At 37.1% G+C, this 22763-nt stretch overlaps 1 protein-coding gene across 1 annotated transcript in view; it reads right to left on the bottom strand.

The window, feature by feature from the left end:
* LOC102229346 (protein FAM196A-like) overlaps positions 1-18474 on the bottom strand; it is a 34039-nt gene extending 15565 nt beyond the window's left edge. The window contains exons 1-3 of the mRNA XM_014470950.2: positions 18456-18474; positions 18082-18244; positions 7962-9126 (exon numbers count right to left, since the gene is read on the bottom strand). Coding sequence (XP_014326436.1) covers positions 7962-9121 — 1160 coding nt within the window. The 5' untranslated portion in view covers positions 9122-9126; positions 18082-18244; positions 18456-18474. The remainder of the gene's footprint in view (positions 1-7961; positions 9127-18081; positions 18245-18455) is intronic.
* Positions 18475-22763: the final 4289 nt, after the last annotated feature.

The following is a 22763-nucleotide window of genomic DNA, read 5'->3' as shown; positions in this document are numbered from 1 at the left end:
TTTGCTCCTGAGGGTTTTTTCTCCAGTCATTTTGATACAAAATCAGGACTAACTGAAAGAGGCACATTCAAAACAAGATTGAACACTAATTACTAAACTCTTCTGTAAATTGCAGACATTTTTTGAAAATTCTGCTCAAGCACTCCAATGACTGCAGTAGGCAATGACAAACGGGAAAGTTTCTATGAAGAAATGTCAAAGTATTTATTGCATCTTTTTCTCTAAAATAAAGATAATAATAAAATAGATGGTATGACATGTTGGTAAAAATAATGACAAAAAAATTATTTTCCTTTTTAAAGACTTGCTGAGAATCACTATCTGGATCTTGTTCCTGGTCACTTATGGAAAAAAAGCTATTCATGTGCAGATTGTCTTCAGTTCAATGCAGTTAAGACTAAAATATTCTGAATAGCCCAGTTTTTACAAGAGTTATCGTCCATTCTGGTATAAACTGAGGAAGCTCAGATGAAGTTGTACTCCCATCTGGGATTTCGTACGCAGCAGCTGCTTGGCTACAGATGACCTTTCCCTTTGACTGGTTCATCGATATAAGTCTCATTCCAGTAAAACCGTGAGAACTTTTAATTCCTGTAGTCTAAAATCTAGAGATATTACTCATTAACTAAGAACATTTGTTCTCCCTGGGTTCATGCAACATGCCACACAGGGAATTTAAGATTCATAGTTTTTAGGGAGCAGCTGTGATAAGGATTGAGTCAGCAGCTTTAAAAAGTACAACCTGTCGTGTTATTCTCTTTTATTTCCTTTTGACTACACACCAAGCCAGAATAACAGTTTAGGATTAAATGTAACTATTTGTTGGCCTGCAAAAACATGTACACATTACTAATATTTTTAAGTCAACCTACTCAACGATGTTCTTGAAAAATATATTTAAATTATTAGAAAAAAATGCTACTCTTAAGTTATGATACATTGGTGCAATGATCCTTGACACACTATTGGCTACTGTTTGCAAAACAGCCAATCCAGGAGTGCTATTTCTTTTACTTGGCTCTGATTTGCTGTACCCTCAAACTTAAGGTAGGAAATGAGGAAAACTGTTTAAGTTAGCTTCTGCGGTAATGCTAAGACCATTTCCATTGTGCGCATTGATGCATATTCAGGTGTTTGAACTATTGAAATGAGAAGTTATAAGTGTTTTTAGTAGGGTTTTAATTGTTTGTGGATTTTAGCTATTCATGTGTGGCTGTGGTCCTTAAGTCCACCTAATGCCATCTGTTCCAGTCTTTCACTGTATGTATCGACCAGCTTTCAGCCAGCCATTTTACCACATAAATATATTTTGAGTTAAACCATACCATCATAGCTCTGTCTATGATCTGTGTGTTTTGGATCATTGTCCTATTGTAATTCTTTTTCAGGCTTTAACAGGTGTTGCTCCAACATTGCCCTTCATGGATTTTATCTAAGTATATTACATCAGAAGAGCCTGAACACATGACCACAGTTTTCAGATTTGTATGTTTTGATCCAGTTATGAACTACTGTGTTGTTCTTGCACAAACAATTGCAATAAAATACATTAGATTTTAGATTGCATACTTAACAATTGCTAAAAAATAAAAGAAAATCAACAATCAACTTCTGGCACTGCACTCAAGGCCCTCCAAGAGTTGGTTTTACATAAACCCAATAAAGTCACAACACCAGCCTCTGAACAATAATGTTCAAAACTGGATTTTCTCTAAAAATAGGTTAATTTTGTTCTCTCGTGATACATTTCTTTGGTGTATAGGATGTTCTGACACTGCAATAAGATGGCCAATGTATAAAATATGATGCTAACATCAGAAATATGTTTTAGAGTGCAGCAAAGATTTTAAAAAGCCTATCCGACTGTCCAGCCACGTCAAAGCAGAAAATACAGTTTGTGAATGTACCAGAGAAGGTAATCTAACAACACTGGCTCACAATGCCCAAACACTGCACCCTGCAGATGCTTCAAGCAGGCAGAATTTTGTAGAGATGGAAGGCAGTGCTCTGAGGTCACACTAATTGGGCCTTTAAAACAAAGTCTTACAGTGGCACCAGGGTGCCTTCTTCTGTAGTGGGAATGAGTTACACTTAAATAAAATTTTGCCCTGCATTCGTTGGGATTTTATAGATGTTGTTTTTGTGTTGCTTTAAGAGCCTGGCTGTGAACAAAGTTCTAGAACTTTAGTTAGCCAATATAAATTTCATTCTTAATATGTAGGACACATTGTATTTTGAACAAGATGAGTGTATTAGAGAAGGATTACAGTCAACTGACAATGCAGACAAAAGTAACCTGTTATTGCTTACAAAATCAAAATCAACTTTATTGGCCAAGTTTGTGTATACAATCAAAGAATTTCACTTTGATTAAACTTTTCTCCCAATCTGCAAACAATTTAAATATAAATATGTCCACTTTATGTGGAATTTCACAAACCACATATTTTTATGTTATGATTTTAAAATCTGAATCCTGGTATTTACTCAAGCATAACTATGAAATATCACCAAACTAAATACATAAATACAGAAATCCGTATTATTCTTTTGTGACAGCCTTTATCCCAATAAAACAGATTTTGGCTTTGTTTAACAAGCTCAGGAATACCTTGAAGGTCATGACAAAAATGAAGGGCTCAAAAAGGATTCTGATGCCCGATATGCCAGTCTGATAAGATGTGAAGCCATAAACAGCAGACATGAAGCAAAAACATATTGCCCTTCATTTAAATTTGCCCAACATCATGTTTAGTCCCTCATTTCTTCTAATTGCAACAGAGTGTCATGCCTTTATCTTTCAGGAAATAAATATTTTATTGCAGTTTTGCAACAATATGTTGGTTTGATTCTTTCTTGCTTAATATTCAGGTTCCAATTAAAGAACAGCTTGAGGTTGTCCTTTTCTGATTCTCAGATCTCTGATGCATCGAATACTTATAACCACTGCCAGTGACTTTTACACCTTTCGCTGATTATAATCTTAAAAAGCTTTTACAACTTTATGTTGGACCAGTTATTTGCTATTTTGTTAATGATTTTTTTTTTTTTTTGATATTTCAGAAAAGGGGCCTCCTCTGACAAACATTTGTGTCCACAGTTTTTTCTTTTTTGTCCATTTGTCCAAATACAACTGCACGACTTCTGAACAGATCGTAAACATGTTTTTTTTTCTGATTTATTTTGAAAAGTTCTAGGAGACACTTCTGTGTGCAGTGGCAGACACACAATTTTCTTCAAATCTTGTCATTTCAAATTCATTAGCCTTATTAATCGCTGTTTCTGGTAAAAGTTGTCTTTCTATATGGCAAAAAAGTTACGGCCAGGTGTAGCAGTGCATGATTAGTAGGCTCCTGCAGTACTTGATGGCATGCAGAGGAGGTAATGCAGTGATTTGAATCAGTTGTTCTGAAACAAAGATATATGTAAAATATGCAGGACACGAGTCCCTGAGGACTGGAATTGAGAAACACTGGTCTAGAGCAATGATTAGAAGATAGCAAAGTGAAACCGAACTCTTGTCAAGAAGCTCCTAAAAAGCAAAATTATTGAAAACCAACATGGATTATACTAGCTACAAGTTGCCAAACAACAAAAACAGACTAAAAAAACCCTCACTGTCGGGCCTGAAGATGAATGTTTATACGTTGAAGAATAGATGACTTTTTTTTTTCCTTACAAATGCCAAACAGATCATTTAAAAGCATTTTGGCAATAGCATTCTGCATTGGGGATGTATTCCCCATATATATTTGGGTGTATTTGTTGTTTACTAGGACTCATGAATCAATTTAACTACATCTAATTTTTTGAATAGGTCATGTTGTTTTTATGCTGATGAGGAAATTACTTTGAAAAGGGAGTTTCAACAAGACAGCAACTCCAAACGCACCAATAAGTGAACAGCATCATGACAACTTAATGACATGAAGAGGTCTGGCCAATTCTGGAACTTTAATCCAATAGAAAACCTGAGGGCTGGCTTCTAACACACTGTTTCTGAGCCAAAAACAAGAAATGCAGAGGTACTGTGGAGTGTAGTCCAATCGTCCATGTCCAGAATACATGTTCGTAAATCCCAGAGGACGATTGACTCCATGAGCTGCAGATTTAAAGCTTCTTTCATAGAACACGGTTCTGAAGCTAAATATTAATTCAGTAATTTGTAGAAAAACTAAATCATTTAGCATTTCATTACAAAGGAAATGTTTGATTTTGAAAAGGATTAATGCTGATGCAGCTGTTTTCTTTTTTTTGTTGTTTTGTTTTGATTTTACCAGCCTAACCTTTTTGCTCTATTTCTCTTAAGGAATGAGTTTCATTCTAATGTTTTTATAATGTTTAACCTTTTGACTTTTGTGTTTATGTTTCTCTCTGGGGCAGTGTCTGTATTCTTTGTATGAAAGCCTACAGTCTTTGCAATCTTGCATTTTGATGCAGTTTTGAAATGATCTTCAGGTCTGTGTGCCAAAAACAAGACAGGTAAAAAAAAAAAAATATAGCATGCAAAATAATCAGATCTCCAGAGGCAGTTGTGGTGAACAATGTCTGAAGAAATTAAAGCAAAAGGTATGAGGGGCCGTTTAGGACAAAATTTACGTTTTGTCTCTCACACACTACCAAAAAGTCTCGCATACTCCAAAAAAGTAGCCACGCACACTCCAAAAAATTACGTTTTGTATCTCACACACTACCAAAAACTCTCGCATACTCCAAAAAAATAGCCTCGCACACTCCAAAAAATTACGTTTTGTCCCTCACACACTACCAAAAACTCACGCATACTCAAAAAATAGCCTCGCATACTCAAAAAATTACGTTTTGTCTCTCACACACTACCAAAAACTCTCGCATACTCAAAAAAATTACATTTTGTCTCTCACACACTACCAAAAACTCACGCATACTCAAAAAATAGCCACGCACACTCAAAAATTACTCACGCACATTCAAAAAATACTCAAATTGCGTATACACACACTACTAAAATGTCACACACACACACACAAACGTTAACTTTCTCGCTCACATACACTACTATCAGCTCGCTCACATACACTGTACTAACAGCTCGCACATTCACAAACGTTAACTTTCTCGCTCACATACACTGCTAACAGCTCGCACACACACAGACGTTTATCTCTCACATACACAAGACTAAAGTTGAACACACACACAGTACTAAGACTCGTTTTATGTATGTGTGAGAGCGAGACTTTTTATGAATGTGTGAGAGCGAAACTCTTTTTGAATGTGTGAGAGCGAAACTCTTTTTGAATGTGTGAGAGTTGTCACGGAAGAGGCGGGGCATAATTTTTGGATCAAACTGCGCATGCGTAGATCCTAAACTATAAGTTTCGATTGTTGACTCACTGTATGTTCTATTACTTAGTATATTTGTGCTTTTAAATATATATAGAACGTTTAACTTTCTTGTAGATTAAATGTGCTATAGAAATAAATGAATCTGATTGATTGATTAAAAAGAGCAAAATTGCTGTAGTACAATCTGTCCACTGGGTGCCAGTATTACAGGAATTATTAACCGGCGCCAACTAGCGCCGAAGAAGAAAGAGTTTGCTATACCGAACATGGCTAACTCTAATTCGAAACGAGAGAGAATTGGTCAGGCAGCTGCCATTTTAAACACCGCTCCGGAACGGAACAGAGATGAGAGTTCTGAATCTACTGTAGCACTGCGGGCAGTCGTTGAATCGTTTAATGCGCCTGTCAAAGTGCTGGTTGCCTCCGGAGAAGATAGAATGGTGTTTAAAATGGCAGCTGCCTGACCAATTCTCTCTCGTTTCGAATTAGAGTTAGCCATGTTCGGTATAGCAAACTCTTTCTTCTTCGGCACTAGTTGGCGCCGGTTAATAATTCCTGTAATACTGGCACCCAGTGGACAGATTGTACTACAGCAATTTTGCTCTTTTTAATCAATCAATCAGATTCATTTATTTCTATAGCACATTTAATCTACAAGAAAGTTAAACGTTCTATATATATTTAAAAGCACAAATATACTAAGTAATAGAACATACAGTGAGTCAACAATCGAAACTTATAGTTTAGGATCTACGCATGCGCAGTTTGATCCAAAAATTATGCCCCGCCTCTTCCGTGACAACTCTCACATTCAAAAAGAGTTTCGCTCTCACACATTCATAAAGAGTTTCGCTCTCACACATTCAAAAAGAGTTTCGCTCTCACACATTCATAAAAAGTCTCGCTCTCACACATACATAAAACGAGTCTTAGTACTGTGTGTGTGTTCAACTTTAGTCTTGTGTATGTGAGAGATAAACGTCTGTGTGTGTGCGAGCTGTTAGCAGTGTATGTGAGCGAGAAAATTAACGTTTGTGTGTATGTGCGCGAGCTGATAGTAGTGTATGTGAGCGAGAAAGTTAACGTTTGTGTGTGTGTGTGTGACATTTTAGTAGTGTGTGTATACGCAATTTGAGTATTTTTTGAATGTGCGTGAGTAATTTTTGAGTGTGCGTGGCTATTTTTTTGAGTATGCGTGAGTTTTTGGTAGTGTGTGAGAGACAAAATGTAATTTTTTTGAGTATGCGAGAGTTTTTGGTAGTGTGTGAGAGACAAAACGTAATTTTTTGAGTATGCGAGGCTATTTTTTTGAGTATGCGTGAGTTTTTGGTAGTGTGTGAGGGACAAAACGTAATTTTTTGGAGTGTGCGAGGCTATTTTTTTGGAGTATGCGAGAGTTTTTGGTAGTGTGTGAGAGACAAAACGTAATTTTTTGGAGTGTGCGTGGCTACTTTTTTGGAGTATGCGAGACTTTTTGGTAGTGTGTGAGAGACAAAACGTAAATTTTGTCCTAAACGGCCCCTCATAAAAAGGTGCCCTGAAAGCAGAATCAACAAAATAAGGTATAATAACATCTTCCCGGAAAAAAAGAAGTTAGTAAAGGTAAGAAGCCACTACAATATGCGCTTGATGAATGGACAATGGAAAAATTGAATTTTACATGAGCTACTATAAACATGATAAATCGATGCACTGATTCAGGACATGTGTGACAAATGGACAGGGAATCAGGACTAAGAAGCCAATACTAAAAAAAAAAAGTAAATTCAAAAACAAAGTGGGTTTAGGCAAAAACCTGAAGAACCAACAAATATCTAAGTATTATTCAGAACAACACAGAACTCAGGAATCAACTAAGGAAAGAAAAAGCCAAATTCTGAAACCCTCACCTATCACCAGTTAATTGGAGAGTGGTGAAGTTTCTTTTATCTAGCTTCCCCATAAATCCCTGCATGTAAGGGGGAAAAAAAGTATGTTGATTGCTCTTTTTTTTTTAGGATTTAAAACCTAAAAGGAGGGATCATTTTTTTAATGCAAACTATTTAGTCTTTTCTGTAGCTCAGAATTTAATATAGCCTTGAAGCTAACAGTGACATTAATTAGTAATGTGGTTTAAATCCAACTGCAGCTTTACAAGGTAGTAAAAACAGGTTAAATAACATAAGATGCACCTATTTTGTGAAACATGATGTAACTATGTGAAACATCACAGTCATGATTATTGTGAGCAAATTCATCGTAATTTGGCTTTGTAAAATATGTTGAAATTTAAAAAGAATCCTGGCTAAAGTTTATGAATTAAAAGTGGATCTGTACTTCACAACTTTACTATTATTAATAGGAATAAAAGTATAAAAGAATCGTAGAAGTAGTAGCAGTAGTAGAAAAGGCTGAGGAAGCATTTCACATTTTTTGTGTGTTTTTCTGCACCCCAAACGCACATTGTGTCCAGGATTCACAAGCATTGAGTTTCTATGAGTCATAAAAGATTTTTATTATTATTATTTATTGTTTTTATTTTTTGACTTAAAATTTTTACAAAAGGAAGCTTTGAAAGTTTCAAGCCTCTAACCAAACAGATTCTCACCTAAGGCTTGTGTATACAATTGCACAATTAATTGCACTATACTTACCCTTCCCTCTGTGCTTCTCCTTTCTCCAACTCCTGAATAACTCCAAGAAGAACCTTGATGGTCTCCTGGCTTGAGCTGATGAGATTCTCCATGGCCTGCAGCTGTGCTTTCATATCCTTGTCTCCAGATAAGGGTATTATCTGCTGGCTGCTCCCCAAGCCTGGAGCTTGTATGCCTCCTGGTGGAAAGCTCTCATCCCCCTCAGCAGTTCTCTGCAGTTTAGAGGAGGCTGACGCATGCCTCGTCCGACACTGCCCTTGCGACTGCACAGAGCATTTAACACTATGAGGAAAAGTCTGAGACTGCCGCTCATTTAGCTGTGCACCCTTTTTCCGTTTACAGCTCACCAAGGGACTTCCTATGGCCTCCACTTGTGTCAAAGAGTTCCATGCTACAGGGCCACTGCTCTTTGGCTTGTGTTCTGAGAACTCAGAGTCCCCCAGCTGGCGCTTTGAGGATGAACCAGGGTCAGTGTTGTCTTTGAGTGAGCCTTTGTGTTTAGTCCACTTCCCACACACTTGGTACTCCGGTTCATTTTTAGAAGACTGCTCACTCGAATGTCCCTCTTCTGTAAAACGTGAGGAGTCTGGATATGAAGGTCCATCCACACAGTTGGCACTTGACAGCAAATCCTCCGTGCCGCTGCTGTCATCCGTGTGATGAAGCAGGGCTTTTGTCTGTCCTATAATCTTACCCTTATACTTGGAGGATTCTCCAACCGGCTGCCCATCGTCTCCCCCTGTCTTTATGTCGCTCAAAAAACCATTGTTTTGTCGTCTGTAATCTTCTACCATGGCTGTATGTTTAAATGTGTGTCCTTTTTTCCTCTCGAAAGGAAATGTTTTGTATCGCTTAGTGAGGTCTGGTGAGGTCTGGACACCAGTGCTCCTGGTTACATTCGGAATTGAGCGCCTAGCCGGCATGGTCATGTATTTTCTATGTGTTACCTTGCAGGAAATAGACCTTGAATGTCTTCCCCGCTGCTCTTTCTGAGCTTCACAGATATCTTTGAAACGTACTTGTAAGGCTTTGTTTCTCTTTTTCACCTCTTGCCCGCTTGAATCTGGTCCAGAGTGCGACGTGTGCGAAGGTCCCTCCTCTGAGTCTGAATCATCTGAATTTGACAAAACCATGCATGTGGTGTCCTCTTTGCTCACCATATTTCCTGAAATAAGAAGAAAAAGTAGTTTGAGTGTTGCATGTTACTTTATAAGCAAAAATTTACTTTTTTATAAAATAGAGTAAATATATGTTTATGGTTTCATGGAATAAAGACAAACTAAGTAAGAACCCTTGAAGTTTACAGCTGACCAACTCTGTATAACCAGAGTTTGTCCTTATTTTGTTTCCTTTTTATACGCCTCTTTTTATTATAAAATTTGGTGTCTTTAGGAAACAACAGACTTTTGGCACCACAGCAATTTTTTGCTAGATGTATAATTTTTTTGTGTGTATTGGATGCTTACATGACATCACTGTCTTGCAAAAACATTAATACTTTGAAAACCTTTCCACATCTTGTCTTACTGAAACCACAATGTATTTTAATGAAAAAATATATTTTTTAAAAACACAGTAAAGACAGCATACCCAATATGTATGCATGCCACACATGTAAAATACCTATCTGAAAAGCATTTTTAAAAGTGGATATGTCTTTTTTCCAACCATACATGTATTTATGTTGGTCTATCACATAGAGCTGCTTGTGGAAGGAAGCCAGTCTGACCTAAGACTAAAACCTAAATGCATTTGATTACCCACATAATCTTTATTTTCCGCTATGTTTGTATGGGAACACAAAACAGAGACAAAAGAGTTTTCTCTTCACCGCTGGCATTGTTGTTCTGTTCCGCTCAACTCCACAAACACTTATAGCCTTTGCCCATGCAGTGGCATCTCACAATGTAGCTTTCTTGCCAACTGTTTGATGATTTGCTTCGAGACCTTTCTGGAATAATAATTGCCTACACTGCCATCCGCACGGGTTCTACCATTATTTAAAAACTGTTTATAGACTCCTATGCACAACTTGGGTTAGGAGGAGCGTTTGCTGTTGACGCTGTCTAATACTGCTAAATCCGTTCGCTGTTAAGATAACATGCAATATGAGCAGGTATAGCTATGTGTGCTTCGGTGTATCATTAATTCATAGTAATGTTAATAATGTAATGTTATTACACTGTGACACATTTATTTTACTTAATGCTGTTGTGAAAGAGAAGTATTTACATGTCTGAAGCAGTACTGACTCAGATGATGTGGTCTTTGGGGATCCCTGCTGGATCACTGTAAAATCTGATATACATATATATATATATATATATATATATATATATATATACAGCTACACATAAAATGTATGTGAAGGAACAGATTAGATACATGTTCAGACTCAAATCTAGGAGCTTATAAGACATTTCGCTTTGCTGCTTTTTATATCTTATATCTGAATTACTTTTCACCACTATGCTACAGTACAATCAGCTACCTATTGCTTACATTTTACTCTAGCATTCACTTGCTTTTCAATAAACTTTCTTTGCGTTTTTATGCCTTGTGAGCTGCTACGTTGAGCATTCTAATGGTATATTCACCATAGTGGTTCAAGGTGTTTTGCTAAGAAATGGCTGGAGGGTGCTTGGTGCTTAGCCTCCTAGCTAAAGGTGTTTACTATATAATATATTCCTCCTGTGGTTAGAGGTACCCGCCAGCAGAAGAAATGGCCTCGGAGCAGCTGTGGCCCACACATGCTACACTTTACAATAATAACTGGTGTTGAGCTCCTCCATCTGTATCCACCTGTAGGCGCTGAAAGTCCCCGGGGGGAAATTTATTATCATCACTCCCTGGACCTCAGCTGTGCTGAGTGGAGTGGTGAGGTCAAAAACTAGACACAAAATATGAACAGTGCATGCTCAGTGATCACATTTTAAAGGGAGCTGGATGAATGAAATGACCTTAATCTCTGTTTAAAAAAATAGATAAAGAAAAAAAGAACATATACGGATCAATTAGAAAGATTAAGAAACTCTTAGCAACAAAGAGCTACTCCCCAGCACCCAAAGCATTATTTATGTATTACATAAAAAAATGTAACATGTTTAAAAGCTCATATCTCTGTTAATGGAGCATGATAAAGAGCTAAAACTGAAGTGCATTATTCATGAATCTATTTCCCGAAATACAAGTTACTTTAGTTTATGCTAAACGTCTAGGAATGTGTTTACATTTCTGTGCTAAAGTACATTGCTAAGTTCTACAAAAAAAATAAAAAATAAAATAAAATATAACACTAAAAAATCCAGCAAAGCTCAATCTATGTCTTTGGAGTCAAACTCATTTTCCTTTTGGGCCAAACCAAGATAATGGCTGTCCTCAAGAATGTATTAATGTATTAATAAAACTGCCTATTAAACTGATAAAATATTATAGCTTTTTTGTATTTAATGAATACTCCTTAAAATTAAATAATATTGAACACTGATAGGATTTGGCACTAAACAAATAAGAAATGATTTTATTTGACTAATAAAATAATATTTAGGCACATAAACTGTTATCTTAAAGTTCTATTTTTGTGATCCTCTACAGCCTTGAGGGCCACTTAAATAGCCATAGCAGGTCACTATCATCTATTTGGTTCCAAATCCAGATGCAGATTTCAAGGTTACGGTCAGCTGAGGCCAACCTGACTGCCAAGTGGAAGTGACCTGAAGACAGCACTGCACGCTGCTATAATTGCAATTCTTTTAGACAAAAGCACTAACATCATAGAGCAAGAAAAAGTTCTTGTATAAGTCTTTACAAACAATTAATGAATCATGAAGAAAACTGAGCTGAATTATCAAAGATGTAATGTATACATTAGTTGAGCACTTTGGTAAGCTCCTCAAACAGAAAAGATCCTAAAAAGTCCAAAATGCATGTTTAGTGAAGATTAATTTTGTAGTTAGCTTGAGGCACTATGCTTAATAATTGAATCTAAACATGTTATTCATCATTGCACTTTGCATTCTTTAGTTATTTTGTCATGTCTATTGACATGCAGTTTCCATTGGTACACTTTTATTTACAAATCAATTCTTGGTATGTTGCCCTCATACTTATCTTCCTATGTCACCCAAACACATCAGTCACAGCCTCAGATCCCAAGATACCATCACTCTCTGTGTTCCCTCAGTCCGTACAAAATAGAGGGAAGGTAGTTTTCTCCTTCTCTGCACCATTAGCATGGAATCATCTCCAAAAGGAAACTAAACTGTCTGATTCCTTTGGGGGCAACTTAATATGTGGGTCAAAAATATCATGCTTTTGCTTGACCATAGTGTTACAATCAATTATTATTTCACACATTTTTAAATTTTTGTACTGCTGTTTTGTATATAACTCTTATGATTGTATATAATATTGGAACATATTGTTCCTGTAGCTGAGAATTTATTTTCTCAGTAGGACATAACCTGCATAAATTAAGGTCAAACAAAAGTAAAAGTAAAAGTTATCCACAGCGATAATAATAAATCATCAACACAGTTGGTATCATAAAATAGCTACAAAAAGCCACTCATAGACAATTCTGAGAAGTTTTTTTTTTTGCTGTCACCCATACCTAAAAAAAATAAAAACAAAATTTTTCTGACTCAGCTGGTACAAAGTATTTCCTATTTCATGTGCATGAAATATATCAAGCAGCATGAGGAAATGAAATGATGTCTGATATGGTTGAAGGGAAACACCCGAAAGAGCTGGTTAATCATTTTCATATGACAAGACAGCACGCGATAAATAAACCCCAATGAATCATTTATAACCACACAAAAGCAAGCTATTCATAGTGTTGCTGCTTCCCCGAAAGTAATTATGTTCTATCATCCCGCGACATTGCAAATCCATCAATGTGATTGTTCTGATGAGACACTGACACTGAAGAGATGTTTTCCTTACTGTCCATTTTACCATCTCTTAGAAAGTTATAAAAAGATGTCTACATTGCCATAATGTTAATTTCTAATATGTAGGACATTTACAAAGAAAATGCTTGGTCAGGATCGTTTTAAAAGGAAGCACACTCTTTGATGTTGTCCAAACTGACTTTGTTCTTTGTAACTCAGTTGCTTTTGTATTCATGTGTGGGTGTTTTTGCTTCTTTTTTTTTTTCTTCATATGGCAGCTCTGACTATGACAGAGGGAAGAAACGAAAAGGAAGTGTTGGTGTGTGTGGGCCTTGTATTCACCTTTTCAAAGAGACACCTTTCCCGGCATTTTAAGACGCGTCCGCTCACACGAGGCATAAACACACACAAAAGCAGAACCGGAGCAGATAACAAAAGGCAGGGGACTGTACTTTTTGCAGAACTCCTGCCTTGTAGATCACCGTGCTATCTGCCCATGCCAATCTAACTCTTAGCTTGGACTTTTGAAGACACCGTATATATAATGTCTTGAAAGAACATGGATGTTCCCAAAACTTATTTTTACATTTTATCATTTGACAACCACAAACCTATGCTACTGGGATTGTTCGTTATGGACCAATACAAAACTGTGAAGAGAACAAAAAGTGCTACATAGGATCCAAAGTTTTGCAAATAACAATCTCAATTGTGTGGTATGCATACGTATTTGTCTTCCTTTTCTTTGATGCCCTTGAAACAATGCTATTCAGCCAGTTACTTTCAGTCAACAATCTCCGGGTAAGTTACTCTGAATAGAAATAGAGCTGTTCAGTTTGAAGATCGAAAATAAGACCAAAGAAAAAACCAGACGGTTCAGTTGGGAAGTTGAAAGCAGTGTGAGATCGTCCTAAGCTTTGAACATACTACAAAGTATACTTTAATCCGTCATGTCAAAATGTAATACATTTGGATCAACTGCAAACCTACAGATGCATTGGTGTCCATCTATACCAGGTCCAGCAGAGACACCATTAATAAGAGAAGCAACCACAAGACACATAATTTCTCTGGAGGAGCTGCAGAGATCCACGGCTTATCAATGAACAGCACAGTTGTTGCACACTCCATTAGCCTGGCTATTATATTGGCCATGCTTCCAAATATTGAATTAACATTAATGGTTCAGTTTAGCACCTCTCGCTTCACAGTGTGGGATGGTTGTTTACCTCGCAAGCAATTTCCAACAAGTTTCATAGCGTCGAACTGACGCACTAGATATGCCACGGCTAAAAGTTAGCCACAGGGTAAAATTTAAAACCTTAACAGGGTCCAAGCAATCGTTTCTGAGTAGCTCAGAGTCCAGAGCTTCTGTACGAAACGAAGTGTAGAACAAGGAGCTGGTTTTCACCAGGCCAACACCACAAACATCTGGCCTTAATTAAAGTGTCAATTATTGAATTATTGACAGGAAGCAAAAAAAAAAAACCCTCTCTGTAGTTTGAGGTAAGGAAACTACAGAGCTGTAAGATTGATCTCTGGTCAATGTACATTTTTAAATTAATCTAGAGCTAATTGGCCTCACCGACAAAGTTCTTTAATACAATACCATGGGCTTTAAGCGTACATATTTATAGCACACTGTGGTATTACTATAAATTATTCTATGCGTTATTTTATGTTTTATTCATTACATATTTCTGGTGTTGTGTGAAGAATACACAACATATTTTGGTGTAAATGAAGGTTAATTAGTTATAATGAATAAAGATACTTCCTCATATACAAAATCTGGTCCCTCAATATATGCCATTCATAGTGAAGTGGGACATCATTACATAATTATATAGTTCATATTTTTAGATTTTATTGTGTTTTTTTTTCCTCAGAGGTTTTAGCATCATAATTTAATTTTATTTTCTCACTAGCTTAACGACATTGTTGGACAAACTATTTAACTGTGAGGTTGGATTATTTTTTTTAATAAACTTATGTAAAGAAGAGAAGTTGTCTGTACATACAGTATATGTGTAGTATCTTTTGAATTTTAAAAACTAAGCCTTATCAGTAAGTTATTCATAAACAACTGACAACTGAACTAGTTTTGGCTATTGTTTTCTTGATGGTGTCCCGACTTAGTAATTTCAAGCTAATTTACTAGTTTTATAAATAATTACCCTAAGCAGTTATTTATTTTAATCTTACCTGAGACATGACTTCGTCGAGCACAACGCTTCAAATTTGATGCTCACAGACACTCCTCATCCAAGCTGACTAAGCTTGAGGCATTTTGAAAATAAAAATTCATTTAAAAGTGTAAAGCAATTGAAAGCATACCTTAAAAGCCCTGCAGTGACGGGTGGTTCTAAAAAGGATTGATTCACATGTGTAATTTAGCAATTATGACCAATTTTATGTTGCTGTGTTACAAAAGATCCCAATATATGCATAACCTATTGTGGTTCTGATGTAACAAAATATGGAAATATTTTAAAACATATGATTACTTGTGCACAACTCAATATTAGAAGGCAACTGTTAGTCCCAATTGTAGCCATACTTCAGGAACTGCAATACTTTAAAGGCAGAAAATTCATGTATGTAAACGAATGAACCAGCTCATGCTTATCATGCAAAAAACAATTGTAAAAAACAACATGGTATCCCATGACTTTACATACAGTGGTTTTGAAATACGGAGCAGATGAATTTTGTTGCCGTGGTATGATTGCTTGCTATGCACTTTGATTTGTCAAGTTGCTTGTTGAAGTGGTTACACAGATTTAAAAAAAATGTTCAAGGCTGATTCACATGAGATCATACTATTTCACACTCAGAAACCCCAATCTCACACCAGTGAAAAGGTAATCACATTTGCAGGAAGTCTTCTTTGAGCACGTGCGATTCCCTTATGCACCCATGTCACATGTAAAGAAGCTAAACGACAAACAAAACAAAACAAAAAAAAAAGAAATGAAGAAAAGCTCCTTAATGAGTTAATATTGTTGGAAGTCAGACACAGAGAAGGCGTGAGAGACTATTATGATACGTGGATGCAGTCAGGCTGTTTAAAGAGAATTTCCTTTTTTCCTCCTCAGATGCCTTCTTTTCTCCTCCTCCTCACAGCAAGCGATCTCTGCTAATGACCTGAGGTCCTTCCCTGATTTGGCCCCAGCTATCCAAAGGATTATGAATAATGCATTGAGTCTAAAATTGCAAAAGTAATCCTCTGAAATCTCCTTATGTACCCTGACAGACCACGTTGTCTGCTCCAATTGCCCCTCAGTTCTTCAAACTGCAGTGCTGAATGTGTGTGTGTGCTTAGGGTAATAAAGCATCTTTAGCCACAGCAACATCATCCATTATTATGGCCAGAATGCTGTAGAAACATATCTGTTTATGGGGACATTTAGTGTTGGCTTGGATCAATTTTCAATGCAATAGCAAGCCTGCAACAGTGCTGAATCATGATTTCTTCCTCATCACGAACCAGAGAAAACTGATGCAGCTTTTCTTGGTTCAGCTTGTATTCCTGTCTGGTTGTATCAACATAATAAATACTGAACTTTATCACTAGTATATTTACATATGATAGCACTGTCTAGCCACTCTCATTAATGGTTAAGTAACGATTGTGGCCAAACACTTCTTAATATTCTCACAGCATGCTGATCGCTTCATAAGCACGACTCAGTCTTGAGTGTTTCAGTTCATTGTCTTCGTAAAATGCTTTAAGACATCTGTTTATTCTTTGTCATTATGCGAATCATCTAATATGCATTCTGCTGTGCAATGACTCTTCTTTGCAGTGGGAATCTTTATCTTACTGTTTTGCATTAATTTCAGTGACACTACACCAACCTTTCACCGGACAGGCAATTTAAGGAATCTGATGACAGAGTGCATCGTATTCCCTTCTTCTCTTGTACATGATCAGCATGTAGTACGTTTTGCGTAGTTGCCTCAGTGTGGGGTTCGTGCAGCAATTAGATTGCGCCCGATGCAGTGATATATTTTCCCTACATACTCGGTTCAAAGCAGTGCCAACTGTAGCTTTAAGACAAGACATGCACATCATCTTCATTCCAGCTGTTGCTTAGAGCTATATGTATCTATCTAGGCTGCGAGCAAGACCTGTGAAAGTTTGCTTTATGACTTTATTAGCTTTAAACATTTATCACCGAGATGCAGTATCCATTATGGGGGACTGGGATGAAATAAGCTTCAATCTCCTTAGTCTTGAATGAGAGCACAGACTGTGAAATAGATCCTTTAGGAGAGTGGGCTCAAAATGTAGATATGAGAAGCGATTCCCCCTCTCCCCCTATGGAGTACCACCTTTAAGGAGGTCATGGATAAGTAAAGCATAGAGCTATTAACTGATTTTTTAAATGTATGTTTAGTTGAGTACATTGGGATGAATGCACATTTAGCAAGCTCATACTAAGCACATAATTCTGAATAGGAGAGTGCATATTAGGTAGCAAAGGAATGACCTGCAAAAAGGAGAGGGGTTTTGGGTGGAGGCAACAGCTGAGACCAAAGACAAGTGCAGCCTTGTGTGTAATGCTGTACCCTAGACTCCTCCAGATCAAACATATTAGCCATGATAAGTCTGAAACTAGCTTTCATCACATTTGAGCTCAAAAATCACATCAGGAGATTTCTGTAGTTCACAGAACTTGATGTAAAAAAAAAGAGGTGGAGGGTTTCTCCTACAGTAGATTCTCTGTCTGCTACAGTTGAATACACAATAGTCTATTAGTGAGCTCTCATCAATATTCTTCTCTATCAAGCCCTGGCAATCCACAAGTATAGCAATCTCGATAATCAGCCTTTGCCTCAGACACTGCAGGTCTGTCAGCAGCTACAAAGACATGCATCATGTTGAGTTGATATTAATCAAAGTCAAATGACTCTGCCACTCATCATTTTTCCTCACTTGGCTGTGAAGGAAAATCTAAACCTGTCTTTGTTTTTTGAGAGTATCTGTTTAATCTTTAAATGTCTTTCTGCAAGCATTCCTCTTCTCTATTTCAACAAGATTTGTCACAAAAATTGAGCACATGTAGTGAGTTTAACAGAAATCTGTGAAATTATTATGGATGCTTCTTCTTTACACTTTCATCTAGTTGCAATTTTAGTAGTCAGAGCAAATAACTCTTACTGCAGTGCACAAGAATATGTGTGCAACTCCCCAAAACGCATGCAAGAAAGTGTCTTACCTTGGAAAACAGATCAAAGGTGAAAAGGACAAGAAAGCACAGATCCCCTGTAGATCCGTTGCTCATCCATGAATTTACCAGGTGCCAGGGTGCCGTCCAGCCTCTGGAGCAGTGCTCGCAGGGTAGGGGAGGACCGAGAGAGAGGCAGCCAGTGCAGTGACAGCTGGAGTAGTTGTAGCACATCCGGCAAAGATTCAGGTTATCGAGATGGGAGAGGGGGAAAAGCAGACAGACATTGTCTCCAATGCACAGTGATATATTCCCCCCTTTCTTCCTCTTGCCTTTTTACTCCAATCTCCTCCCCCCCTCTGCTCTCCCTCAAACACCTTATTCAAGCATCACTGACACTCATCCACTCTCGTCCCCGCACTCACCAGGAACAGGCACTCACACACGCAGCGGAGATCTCCATCTCACATTGCTGCTGTTGCTGCAATCCCTGTGCATTCAAGATTCAGTGCGTGTAGGCGTGCGTGCGTGTGTGTGTGTGTGTAGGAAGAGCAGAGAGAGGGGTGGGCTTGTGGGTGGGTGGAAGGGGAAGAAGGAGGAGGTGGAGCAGGGAGGGGTGGTACGCAAGCTGCTGGGGAAAGTCCGGAGTTGGTGAGCCGCATCGTCGGCAAAGACCCCCTCAACTTGTCCTCCACAGGCTGGCTCCCCTGACACCGAGCTGTTATATAATCTGAAGGGCTTCGGGAAATGGCAGAGAGGGGGAGCTGAGAAATAATAATGCATTGTGTTTTTAATTGGATGTCTTCTGCCCTCCTGTTACTTTAGTACATCTGACACATTGTTTATTAGAAGTGGTGAGGATGTGGGGGGATGAACTGAGCAAAAGAAAAGGGTCGCCATGCCGCTTGATAGAAGGGAGAGAGAGGAGACAAAGCGCCAGCAGGGCAGAAGTGTTAATGAGAAGATGAGACAGAAGAGAGAATGAAATGATGAGATTGAATAAAGGGAATTGTAAAAGGGAAAGAAAAGGCAAAGGGAGAAGAAGTAGGGAAACGAGTTTCTCGCTTAGTTTTTCTTTAAATCTAAAGTTTGACAAGTCAGCCTTTTTTATAGTCCATTTCATATAATGGAGTGTATTTTGTGAGTGTTAAAAAATTTTTAAAAAACAACTAAGACCACAATTGTAGATTATACAAAAGATCATATCCAGATAATTTCCCCCCAAAACAGATAAAGGACATGAATCTAGATAAAACTTTGGAAAAGAGATGTGCCTGTTGATCTCAGGAGTGTAGGAATTAACATGTAAAACTTCCTAAAAAAAAAAAAAAAAAAACTGGTATTTTTAAAATCTTTGTTTAATTTGAAGCCAGAGGAAAGATTTTAAGATGGGAGTAAAGTGTTCAAATCTTTTTATGTTGGTTAAAGACCAAGCACCAGGAATCTGTTTATTCAAACAATGTTTTGATAATTCAGGAAAAAGTGCATTGCTGTAATCCAGTCTTCCAGAACTAAAAGCATCCCTAATTTTTATTTTTCTAAAACAGATTGCGTTAATAAAAATGTGAATGATATGTTCACAGCATGGATTCAACTGAAGATAAAAAAAAAAGATGGGCCAAGTCATCCACACGGAAAATAATAATTTCTGCTTATGTTATAATTTATCTTCAAGACACTGGACAATCAGTATTTCACTTTAGTAAGGTAGTTGACAAGATTACATATGAAGTTAACTATAGCAGCAGAAATAGAAATGTACAACTGTGTATCATCAGCATATAAAGAGCAGGGTATACTTTTCTGTGTAATAGCAAAGCAAAATGCGAACATATATGACAGACACAGACCAAAATTTAATCCTTGTGAAACTCCATAATGATTTGATCACATTTGAAATTCTACTAGCAATATATGAAGACAACTAGTTGATAATACCACCTTTTAATACTTTATATTGCTTAAGACATCTGAGGTCGGTGAGATCAAGATGCAAAGGTTTCTGGTTGTCCAGGTAAATTTTCAAATCACTTGAAACTTTAACAAAGGCTGTTGCTGTACCGTGGTTTATTTTAAAAGCAGAATTGTACGTATCAGAGAAACCGTTCTGAGATATCTAGTTGATGTATGATCTTTTTAAATATGCTTCAGAACTTGCAAGTATTTTTTTCCAGTTTGTACAAGAAATAGATGTTAAATATGTCAGAAATTCAAAACAACTAAATTTTGTTTGGACAGCCATTAAATGTTTTCATAATGCCATAATATTTCATTTTAAAATGTGCAAGGCAAAGGCAAAACCATCACATATATTGTATTCAGCTAACACAGCTAATGTAGGTCATACTTGGCAAATGTCTCTAGTTATTGTCCATCAGTAGCATGACTTAATTTAAAGAGAGTTGTTGAGAACTGAAAGGTTTTAATTAATTGGGTGCCTGTCTATTAGATATACAAGGTAATAGCTCTTCTGATCCTTCTTCATTTTCTCCTGGACCAGAAAATTTATTAGCAGTTTTATGGGACCCCATTCTAGCTGGACATTACTTTAACTACAGTGCTTTCCTTTGGGAGTGACCATGACTAATGCATTGAATTTGTAAGCTGGATTCCCTGTTGTGGCATTATCAGTCTTTTGCAACTTTTGACAGGATGATCAGCTTTTTTTGTTGTTGTTGCATTTCTGCTTTGAACATGAAACAGCATTGAAAGTTCTTTAAATCTAAAATGTACAACCATAATGTTTGGACATGTGTCAATGTTTATTTCTGTCAGCATATCTGTTATGAGGATAGCTATATTAGCAAGATGTCTAGTGACTGTAAAAAAAGGCAGCAGTGAAAACAACTGAAAGTCTCACCTCTTGGCACATTTCTTTTTTTTGTTTAAAATTGTTGTTCCACTGAAATAACATGAAGCACTATTGTGCTATTCTGTAAATGTGTTTACAGTTAATTTTGTGGTTTTATATATGCTATGTTCTATCTTTGTGGGTCTACCTACTTTAATTTTCTGTCACTTCGCTGCAGTTGCACAGAAATGTCCCCTTTGTGGGACAATAAAGGATATTTCTATTTTATTCTTCAGCCTTCCAGAGTTAAGTCTATTGTTGAGTAGTTGACACATCACACAAGCTATCTTTTGTAGAGGTGACATGAACTGTATTGTTTCCTTGTACCACAGCCTTGTGTTGTTCAAACATTAAAACTGATATTTAGCTTAATTTTTGGGCTTTTCATTTTCAGAGAAAAAGTCAAATAGAACCATAGCACTGAGAAAGACATGAACATAACATTTAGTGCACAAGAGTTGGAGTACATTTTTACTCAACCCAAACTAAAAAAAAAAAATATCAGTCAGTACAAACAATGTTAACAACCTTGGGACTTGTGAACAAACCTCATCACAGAGAATGAGTCAGCAATTCACTTCCATTGTCAGGTCTTGCTGTTTTTTTTCCCCAATGTAGCTTATGGCTGCATTAAATTGTATCCCAATATTTGGTTTTAGTTAACACAAAGACAAAATATTGTCACAATTTCCCATTTATTTCAGCTTGCTCACCCCTGCTTTCCTCATGTCTATTTAGCCTACATTAAGGTCTTTCTCCAATGTTTTCACTATCAATGCTGATGCACAGCATTAACTGCAAGACCATTGAAGCAAGTCGATATGTGAGGAAGCACATTAAATCCAGACAGCTTGAGGTGATCTGAGTGTGGGATGTAGAAAAATACAAGAAAACGAACTGGTGAGCTGAACGATTTTGAAGTTTTAGGGCAAATTAATGTCCTCTCATATTAAAAAAATCTTAGTAAAACTACCAAGACAAAGTTGCCCCTCTTATGGAGCTATCAGAAAAGCTTTGACCAACAATGAATGCAGTGAATGTAACAAATTGCATCCTAATAATCATTACCATTAAAATCATGCAGACAAATGATAATAGTGGAGTCCTGTGGACTATATGAAGTACAAGTATAAGCCATTTAATATGCAGAACTGGCACAACCTTGCTAAACCTTTATTTAAAGAGTCAGCAGTTGACTATCATTATAAAGTTTGTTTTTTTGGAGATGAGCCTCTCACGTTTGAATTTTCTTTTCAGAAAACTACATTGTCATATAGTATTTACCATCAACTTTTAGGGTAAATACTATATGACAATTATAGGTACGGGTAACAGGTTCTGGAAGTATAAATCTTTTCTATTTTTATTTTTCCATACTTACTCAGACCTGGAAAGTACTACCTCTGGCAATGACTGCTCAATGCGAGAAGAATCTAACAAGACATACAATAGATACAAAGTAAATACTTATTGTCACGTTTAGTATGTAGCTCATTTCAGAAGAGACTCTGAAGAACCCTCACCCCTCTGGAGGAGCCCCCACTTGCAAACCCCCATCCTAACTTTGAGAACTACTTCTCTATCTTATTGAACATTTTAGAATAAAGGGAGAGGTTTTCTCTTATTCAGTGTCAACAATGTGAGTTCCAAAAATGTGTTGTTTTCCCTCTAAAAGGGGTTGAAAACCAAAGCCAGAACAGAGATTTGCTGACTGCTGCCTTATTGATTTGATTGTCTGTTTTTCTCCCAGCTCCGCCTGTTCATAGACTGATGTCAAGCTTTTCACTGCTCCCACAGTAGGCATGGAAATTCCACCTGCCAAAAAAAAAAACTCAACCCTGTCCCCTCCCCCCTCAGTCACAACACCAGCTTAAACCTCTGT

This window comes from Xiphophorus maculatus, chromosome 22 (assembly GCF_002775205.1).
Source record: "Xiphophorus maculatus strain JP 163 A chromosome 22, X_maculatus-5.0-male, whole genome shotgun sequence".
In the NCBI taxonomy this organism is placed as follows: domain Eukaryota; kingdom Metazoa; phylum Chordata; class Actinopteri; order Cyprinodontiformes; family Poeciliidae; genus Xiphophorus; species Xiphophorus maculatus.
This window is presented reverse-complemented; position numbering and strand designations above follow the sequence as displayed.